This window comes from Oncorhynchus masou, chromosome 1, assembly GCF_036934945.1.
Source record: "Oncorhynchus masou masou isolate Uvic2021 chromosome 1, UVic_Omas_1.1, whole genome shotgun sequence".
Lineage (NCBI taxonomy): Eukaryota > Metazoa > Chordata > Actinopteri > Salmoniformes > Salmonidae > Oncorhynchus > Oncorhynchus masou.
The window spans coordinates 65724893-65734508 of NC_088212.1; the positions used below are offsets into that span (position 1 = coordinate 65724893).

Here is a 9616-nt window from a genome sequence, read left to right on the forward strand (position 1 = left end):
CCGGAATCTAAACTGCATTGCCCTTTGTGAAGGTAAATACTGTACCACATGAAATGTATAGACGAGCTGGGTCAATTTTGAGCCGTTGTTCTTGGTCGTGGGGTGATGTGTTTTGTTAACGCCGTTTGCCTGTCTCAGTGATCACGTCCAAGGACCTGCAGAAGCACGGCAACATCTGGGTGTGTCCTGTGTCTGACCACGTCTGCACGCGCTTCTTCTTCGTGTGAGTAACCTCGTCTTGGCTCTTATCGTTCCCCTAGAAATCAGAGTGACACGTTGGTTCCGTCTGTTGTCTGTAAAGTTGTTATTGCGTTTCCGTAAGACGTTCCACAACCATGTAACAAAATGAGGGACGATAAAAACGTAACGCACAGCAAGACAGCGAACTAACAGTCACATCGTTTCATCCAATGTGAACTGTCACCTCTGTGTTGCAGGTACGAGGACGGCCAGGTGGGAGATGCCAACATCAACACCCAGGAGCCCAAGGTGCAGAAGGAGATAATGCGTGTGATCGGCACCCAGATCTACTCCAGCTAATGGAGGCTCCCCGGTGGTCCTTGGAGGAACAGGTCTGTACTGCAGATAGACCGACAGACAGAACTATAGACATAAATACAGACAGACATTTGGGAAACAAACTCAGACCAGATGAGGGAGGTTGAGGATCTTTACACCTCATATCTACAGTCCTTGTCCCTTTTCTCCCCTCACGTTTTATTCTTCTGCTTTGAGTTCTCCCTGTGTCTGGCTAGCATGTGTAACAGTTCCTACTCTGTGCTCCGGTGAGCCACACCCGTGGGCTAGATAGAGCTAGAAAACACAGGGATGAATGAAGGAAACCTTAGCCGGACTGGTTTGCCACACACACTCTGAGCTGAAGCGCAAGAGCACACACGCACGCACGCACGCACACAAACACACACACACACACACACACACACACACACACACACACACACACACACACACACACACACACACACACACACACACACACACACACACACACACTTCCCTTTCAGCCCCTGGTCTCTCATTTCCTCCTGAGCCACTGTCAAGTCTCATCCACTCTCTTTTATCAGCTGCAAATGTGAGAATCCTTTGGACTATGTATCTATATTCATCAGTTCTCATTGTGGATATCTAGAAGAAGAAGAAGAACGAGTCATGTGTAGTTTATTACACCCCCCTGTGGGTGTTGAATCCTGGATCTACATGCATGTAGAAATGTGTTATTTTATTGTGTTGTTGTAGGCATTTTCTCAGTGATCCGTTTATTTTCTATTCTTTGACTAATGACATAAATTGACGGGCCAAGATGCAATTATCTCCCGGTTCAAAGCAGTGTTTTACCGTACCTCGTCATGTAGTGGGTCAGTTTGTCTTCAGATAGCACAGACAGAGGGACCTGAAGCCCTCTGGTTGAGTAAAATGATTGTATGTTACACAGGAGAATCCATCACTAGTTAATATTGTTACCAGTCTGTCAGGAGAGACTAGTCACAGACAGACACAGCCACAACCTGCTCCCTCTGTAGACTAAAGGCTTTCTGGTCTTCTCCTGATGTTTCATTTAGGGGAGTCAAAATGATGACAGAGAGAATACTGGTGCCCTCTAGACTGCTGAATCTGAGAGAGCATGATGCAAAACCCACAGCACTGTCGCACTGACTTGTGACTTGCTCCATAAAGTACAGTCAATCCCAGTCTGAGAGACTAGAGCAGTGACCCCAGGTGAATCCATGCCCTACAGCCCGCTATCCCTCCCTACTCTGAGAGACTAGGGCAGTGACCCCCAGGTGAATCCATGCCCTACAGCCCGCTATCCCTCCCTACTCTGAGAGACTAGGGCAGTGACCCCAGGTGAATCCATGCCCTATAGCCCGCTATCCCTCCCTACTCTGAGAGACTAGGGCAGTGACCCCCAGGTGAATCCATGCCCTACAGCCCGCTATCCCTCCCTACTCTGAGAGACTAGGGCAGTGACCCCCAGGTGAATCCATGCCCTACAGCCCGCTATCCCTCCCTACTCTGAGAGACTAGGGCAGTGACCCCCAGGTGAATCCATGCCCTACAGCCCGCTATCCCTCCCTACTCTGAGAGACTAGGGCAGTGACCCCCAGGTAAATCCATGCCCTACAGCCCGCTATCCCTCCCTACTCTGAGAGACTAGGGCAGTGACCCCAGGTGAATCCATGCCCTACAGCCCGCTATCCCTCCCTACTCTGAGAGACTAGGGCAGTGACCCCCAGGTGAATCCATGCCCTACAGCCCGCTATCCCTCCCTATTCTGAGAGACTAGGGCAGTGACTCCATGTAAATCCATGCCCTACAGCCCGCTATCCCTCCCTACTCTGAGAGATATAATACATGAAGATATTATATGGCTATGGCCCTACCCACAGGACACTGGATGTTGTTCAAGTGCTTTACTTACATAATTATGGTTTACCTTGGGGTACGGCAACCCTGTGTATAATTTACTCTGTTTATCAATTAGTTGTATGTATGTGTGGGTTATTCGTATTTTCTGTACTATAGTACATTATACTGGACATTGCACTCATTCAACATTTGCTTAGCCCAGATAAAATGTATGTTCTCTCTCTCTCTCTCTCTCTCTCTCTCTCTCTCAGCCTGTCTCAAGGTCTACCTGTCTAGTGTGTAGAAAGACAGGGAACCACCGAAAGATTTATATTTGGAGTAAAAGTGAACAAAATAACTAAATGTCCCTTATGGTAAATTGTCTTCACTCGGACATACATGCATAGTGGCGTTGGTGTTGAACAACAACAACAAGAGTGCATTGTAAATGTGAATATGGACCAGAGAAGGAGAAATGTACTGTTGGGAGAGAAATGGCTCTATCTGCACATGTCAATTATTGTTTGTAGAGATGAAAAGACTGGGGGAAACACCTTACCCAGCCTTCACTATCCAGTGCTCCTTCTGGCTGCGGTATGTAGGGCCCGTTGACAGCTGATACGTATTGTCCCCCCATTAAGAGTGACTGTATTCAGAGCCCTATCTGTTCTTGTCCCTCTCTGTCAGTGGTGTGTTCATGATGGTGACAACGATGGAAAGATATGATGAAAGGAATGAATAAAGATTTTTGCACAATTTTAATAATTGCCTCCTTTTCTTTTCGTAGTGTTTAGAGAGTCGTTGATTGCGTGGTGGAGCAGAAAGGGTGTTGTTACCATACGACGTTACATGAAAATATGCACTGGTGTCTCGTAGACTGCAGGGGGCGCCCTCGGTCCATGTGACTCCCCAGACGTGATGACTGTCCACTATGCCAACTGTTGAAGCAGTGTGTCACACTACCGTGACGATCAATGGCAGTTTTATTAAACATCTAACTTCATCAATTAAAAAGAACATTTATAAGCTAAAGCCATTCTGGTGTACAGGTGCATCGTGGTGATGCCAATAATTGTGGGATTTGGTCAGACGAATGCATTAACAGGAGACCTGTTTGTTGTGCGTGGTGTTGGTAGGTAGGTGCTCCATATGGTGTCAGCAGGGAGCACGTTTCCCTCGTAGAAAGGGGTTGTTAAGACCTGTTCTCCAGCCAAGTTCCCACTCTGACTCTCTATATCTGACAGTAGAAAACTCTCCTCTGAAACTGACTGAGCCCAGCTCTAATATGATGGGTGTTTTGGCACCAAAATGGCTGCTGTGTTTCACAAGTGGTGAATGTGGAGAGAGAGCACATTGAAGTACTACAGTGAAGTACTTACAGACCCTTGAAAGGCACTTAATGTGTGTATTTGCGGGCACAGTAATTGAGCCCCTCCCTTTCGTATTGACCCATTTGACAGGCGCTGTGTTCGGGGCCTTGTGTTTGAGTGAAATGTCTTCATTTCTGTGACTGGCAGATGATGTGTATGGTTCCCATGCTGCTGTGATCTTACACATGCTGCGTCACGTTGGACACAGGCCCTGGGTTTGGCTCGTCCCCTCAGCAGTACGGCCAGTTGGCTGTTCGCTCAGAGCCCAGAGTGTGGACTGTGCTCGCCTGCTGTAATACAACAACCATCCACTGTGGGGAGCTCTGGTGTCGCTCACCTCAGAACCCTCTCTCTTCCTCTGTCTCTCTACCTCGCTCACCCTACCTGCCAGAGACACACATACCCACACAGACATACACATACACATACACACATGTACACACACACACATCATATCACACAGATGCTGGTTGTTTAGTTTAGTGGGATAAAAAGGCGGTGACGTGAGCCGTGAGGGCAGGCATAGGGATAGCAGAGGTGTCTGGCCTTCTCGTCGGCACGGTCAGCTCTCTGCCTCTCCCATACCTGTGTAATCAGGGTGACCGTTTGATTCCCGGACAAAAGGAGCAATTAAGGGGAGTTGTTTAATCACCCACATTTTTATTGAGCTCGGGGGCTCTTTGTTTGCAGCTCCAGCCCCGTGTCTGGAGTGGTGGCAGACAGAGGAGGTTGCCGGTTTAACAGGGCGCTAAGGGTTTCCTCCCAGTCAGACTCTATATATCTACGCTGCCTGCACTCCTGGTGCAAGGGGGACAATGGACAGACACACACACACACACACACACATACACATACGCAGATTCAGATTGGTTAATAGTCACATGTACAGGGTTGCAGGTGTGATTGCAGGGTACAGTGCAATCACATACACACACACAAGCTCTGGGATAGATCAGCAGCTCTAACACAATAAAGACCAGCCCAAAGACACTGCATAATTGGGGCGGCAGGTAGCCTAGTGGTTAGAGCGTTGGACTTGTAACCGAAAGGTTGCAAGATTGAATCCCCAAGCGGACAAAGTAAAAATCTGTCATTCTGCCCCTGAACAGGCACTTAACCCACTGTTCCTAGGCCGTCATTGAAAATAAGAATTTGTTCTTAACTGACTTGCCTAGTTGAATAAAAAATGACACAAGGAGCAACCAGTACAGTAGAAACCGTAACAATGTTCAGATTGAATTGGTGACCTTTACTTCGTAATATGCTGCACGTGTAGATTTGAATGATTGTCTATTCCCTGAGGGAGAGTGTGAGGTGAGAAGGGGACATGTTGCTTTAAAATGTCACAAACTGGGAGTGAACAGCACCACTGTGCATATCGACCCAGAGAGAGAAGGGTGAGGGGGTGGGAAGAGCACACCAGCTCTGCTCATAAAGCCAACAGCTGCGTGGGTAATGTTTTGTGACAGAGCTTTTCCGAGCCCTTCTGTGTCCCCCAGTGCCAGGAGACGCCATATTCCGTTGTCACAAATGTCTCTGCCATTCACCCCCTAAGTCTTAATTATCACTTTCAGTTTTTGGCCACGTTTTGCACATGATGGCATATGGATCCATCTACATGCTGTATAATTCCACTCCGCGATTTACAAGTGCCGTTTATTACAATCGGCAGCGCCTCCTCTTTAACACTGGCAGCCCTCTCCAGAAAAACACCAGGAACAAAAGACCAGGGCAATCTGGCAGCCACAGGGCTTTGACTACTGCCTCTGCCATGGCCCATCTCCTCCCCTCCTTCTCTCTCTCTATTTCTATCCTCAGTCTGACTATCCTCCTCTCCCCCCCCCCCACATTGTCACTAATTTATCTGTTTTTATTTGCTCTCTCATTTATTAATACAATTTTTCGTAGTTCAGAGAAATCATTGAAATTGCCCCCTATCTTGCTTGAAGCAGAGAGGAGAGGAAAGAAGCTGATGTTTATTTTCCCTCCTCCTCCTCCTCCTTCATGTAATTCATTTTGGATTAATTCTCATGTCTTCTGAGACAATCCTAATTCTTTATTATTTCCACTTCACAGACTTAATGACATCCACACATCACATCCCCTGTCTGCTATCATCACACCCGGCAAACAGACAGACACTAGCTAGCTTTCCCCTGATTGAACTACCCTCCATGTTAGCTGCTCCAACTCAGTTCGCCTCCAGGCTTCTGCCTGAGTGTGGAGAGAGACAGGACACCCAATGGAAGTCTGGTGTCTGTCAATGTGCCACCTCGGCTCCCTCACTTCATACTGTAGGCTTGTAGAACCTCAAGAGAGAAATGAGAAAGCCATACGTTCCATTCACAAAAAAGCATTGATTAATTTGTATTTTTCCTGATCTTCTTCATATAGTATTGCACTGTATATCACTTTGTCCTACCCAAAAGTCACTTGTCAATTCCTGTGGTATGAGAGCCTGCTCAATGACAGATGGACTCAAGGCGGGTGATCTTGTCTCTCTCTCTCTCTCTCTCTCTCTCTCTCTCTCTCTCTCTCTCTCTCTCTCCCTCCCTCCCTCCCTCCCTCCCTCCCTCCCACATGTTTTTCTCAGCATTGAGCCTCTCTCTGTATGTCTGTCTTTGCTGTTTACGATCCTCTCCGTATCTCTCCGTATCTCTCCGTATCTCTCCGTATCTCTCTCTCCCTCTCTCTCTCTCTCTCCCCCTCCCTCCCTCCCTCCCTCCCTCCCTCCCTCCCTCCCTCCCTCCCTCCCTCCCTCCCTCCCTCCCTCCCTCCCTCCCTCCCTCCCTCCCTCCCTCCCTCCCTCCCTCCCTCCCTCCCTCCCTCCCTCCCTCCCACATGTCTTTCTCAGCATTGAGCCTCTCTGTATGTCTGTCTTTGCTGTTTACGATCCTCTCCGTATCTCTCTCCCACTTTCTGTCTGTCATGCTTATGTTCTCTCTCCTCTCTCTGTGTGTCTGTCATGTTGACTTGCTCTGCGTGTCTCTCTGTCTTTCTCTGTTGACTGCAGTGTACTAAAGGCTGCCCCTCTGAACTAGTTTCCAAATAAAGCTGTGCATATTGCGGGTCCCAGCCTCCACCTCGTTTCTCCTTTGCCCTCCACAATCTCCCTTCCCGAAATCCCCATCAACGGGCAGGAATTTCCCCTGAGCTCCCGCTCCTGTTCCTGACACTCCGTGGAGACAATGGAAGATGTGTTGTCTGGTCCCTCCCCATAGCACTCCCAAATTCAATTACCCTCCTGTAATCTGACAGCTCCTTCATGACTTGCACTGAGAGAGGAAGTGTTTGTGGTGTGTGTGTGTGTGTGTGTGTGTGTGTGTGTGTGTGTGTGTGTGTGTGTGTGTGTGTGTGTGTGTGTGTGTGTGTGTGTGTGTGTGTGTGTGTGTGTGTGTGTGTGTGTGTGTGTGCGTGTGTGTGTGTGTGTGTGTGTGTGTGTGTGTGTGTGTGTGTGTGTGTGTGTGTGTGTGTGTGAGAGAGAAATAGAGAACACATTGTTTATCTTTGTTGATTGAATTTGCAATGTTTTGCCTAAAGAGCTTCAGTCGACATCATCTGCAAGCAAACCACTGTGACTCCCCAATTGCCATTCATCTCCCAATGACCTCAGGTTGTTGACAACATCATTCCAGCTAACAATTCTAGGGAGAGAAAACTTTTTTGTAATGTTACCCGTAATGTTCCTCTAATGTCTGAGCGTCCAATTTTCTGTTAGTTAGGGGAACATTCTATCTATGTTAGCAAAAAACCGTTGGATATTTTTTTTTACATGTTTTGGCATTAGAGTTGTCAAACAGAGCATATCCAGAATGTGGTTACCATGTTCTCCGAATATACCATATTAATGTTCTAGACATGTTTCATGGGACTTTGCAAGAACATTCATATGTCCACTTTTCTGAGGGTTAGGAGAATAAATTCCATCAACCTCCCACCAGACATGCACAGAACATGGTTGCCATGTCCTCAGAACAGATCTTAACGGTAGAGAGAGAAGGGATTGGCTTGGGAGAGAGAAAGAAGGTTGAAGCTTAAAAAAAGGCACAGCGCCTCAAAGTACTTTGCTTTGTGTTTTTTTGTGTGTTCTCTTTTAAATGTCTGCTCAGCTCACACACTCTATACATGTACTGTATATACTAACATTGTATTTGTACTTTGACTCTTCCATTTCATGGAATGTCCACCGCCCTCAAATGACTTCTGCTAAAATGTTTTATCTGCTTCTTCAATTATAGACGGAACAGACAGATTTAACTTTGATTCTACAGTTATTGTGAAATCCAACTTATTACACGGAATGTGCACAAGCTTCATGATGGGGAAAAATAGCATATGGTTCTAGAACACTTAAGGCCAGGCACCACAGGTAAACATTTTTATTTTGTTTCAAAACTTTCATCAAATGTACAAATACATCGGCAATAATGTATATAAATACTTGATTTGTATAATTGTATCCCAACTCCGTATGTCTCATGTAGACCGCTATTTTATTCAACCGCAATTTTTTTAAAGCTCCATGTTGAATCATATATCATTCAAAAGCTTGTTTTACGGTGCGTATTGTTATCTAGTCCATACATGGCTATATTCTTTGTAGACGTAGTGCTTCGTTTTGAATGATTCGTAATTTCCTGACATCCGATCGGTTACTGGTATTTAAAGGCCCTTTCCGGCAACCTAATTGGTTAAAATCCCTTACGCGCCATGCAGCACTTACTCGTTTGAAAATATCTCCCGCGAAGAATCAACGTAAAAAGAGAAAAAATTAGAAAAATTTCGAAGAATATACCTACAGTATGTGAATAAAAACAGACGATCTCAGTTAGCCAGTGCGAGAAAAGCAGTAAATGAAATAAAAAATCTGGCTGATCCGCTGATCGTGGCAGTATAGGTCGAGGAGGTAGCCCGCAGCAGCGCGTTGAGACGCAAATGATTTGAGATGAAGATGACAACTACGTTAGCAGCGATCAGCCAACAATGGCTTTTATTCCACATGTCTCAAATAAACCAACATGTACATGATTTGATTTGCCCTAAATATCTAAACACTGGACTTAAAATCACCATAGACTTCACCAACCAGTGATTCTGCAATTATGTCATGATAGAATGTGCAGACTGTGAAGGTGATCGTGACGCATTTAGGAGTGTTGACACTTCCTCCGGGCTGTAGGAGTGCTCCAGGGAAGATGTGGCATTTGATATACATGTGAGGATGGTTCTTCTAGCCCACGAACTTGGACTTGGTTATGCAGCTCTAAAGAAAATAAGCAAAGTCCAAGGGATTCCTTCCTTGCATCTCAGCTCATATCAGAGACATGCCAGGTAAATAAAAATGGATTGTAAGCACATTATTGTCAGGTGACTTGCTGTGTGTAAATCATATTTATTTCCTTGCTCCAGCAAATGTATTCAAAGTGAATAAAACAGAGTGATAGGAAAACATAACTATACAATGAGACTGTAAAATAGGCTTACAGTGTCATAGGGCTGTAGCCTACATGCTGATATGCTAATATTTAGTCCTGCAGTTATGTCTGTAATGTCTACAGACATAATAAGTACTTTGTCCCCCCACTTTAGTTGCGGAGATTCAGAAAGATCTACAGTCAATGTTCTGCACATTTCAACAGTCATACAAAAACTTTGTACTGTATGTGACAAATTGAGCAAAGTGATATGAGAATTTGCCCAAAACTGCATATTTGCCAAAGACCAGTATTCAAAGCATATGCTCTATTGCTTGAAACAAATGTATTAAACATGCTATTGTATTTGTAAAATGTATATTTTATGTTTATTGGTCAGTTTAGAAGTGATATGTGAATAAGAGTTTAATTAATGTGACATAAATGGTCATATTTATGGAAAGT

The 9616-nt window shown here is 45.6% G+C and overlaps 1 protein-coding gene across 3 annotated transcripts in view; it reads left to right on the top strand.

Moving 5' to 3' along the window:
• Positions 1–3132, top strand: part of LOC135548298 (protein mono-ADP-ribosyltransferase PARP6-like) — a 25810-nt gene extending 22678 nt beyond the window's left edge. For 2 of the 3 annotated variants that reach the window (XM_064977778.1, XM_064977770.1), the window contains 3 exons: positions 1–32; positions 139–223; positions 438–3132. The exon at positions 1–32 is cut by the window's left edge and continues 32 nt beyond it. In XM_064977778.1, the coding sequence (XP_064833850.1) occupies positions 1–32; positions 139–223; positions 438–540 (220 nt within the window). In that variant the 3' untranslated portion in view covers positions 541–3132. Of the gene's footprint in view, positions 33–138; positions 224–437 lie in introns of those variants that run through there. The other variant, XM_064977787.1, reaches the window with a different exon arrangement.
• The last annotated feature ends 6484 nt before the right edge of the window (positions 3133–9616 follow it).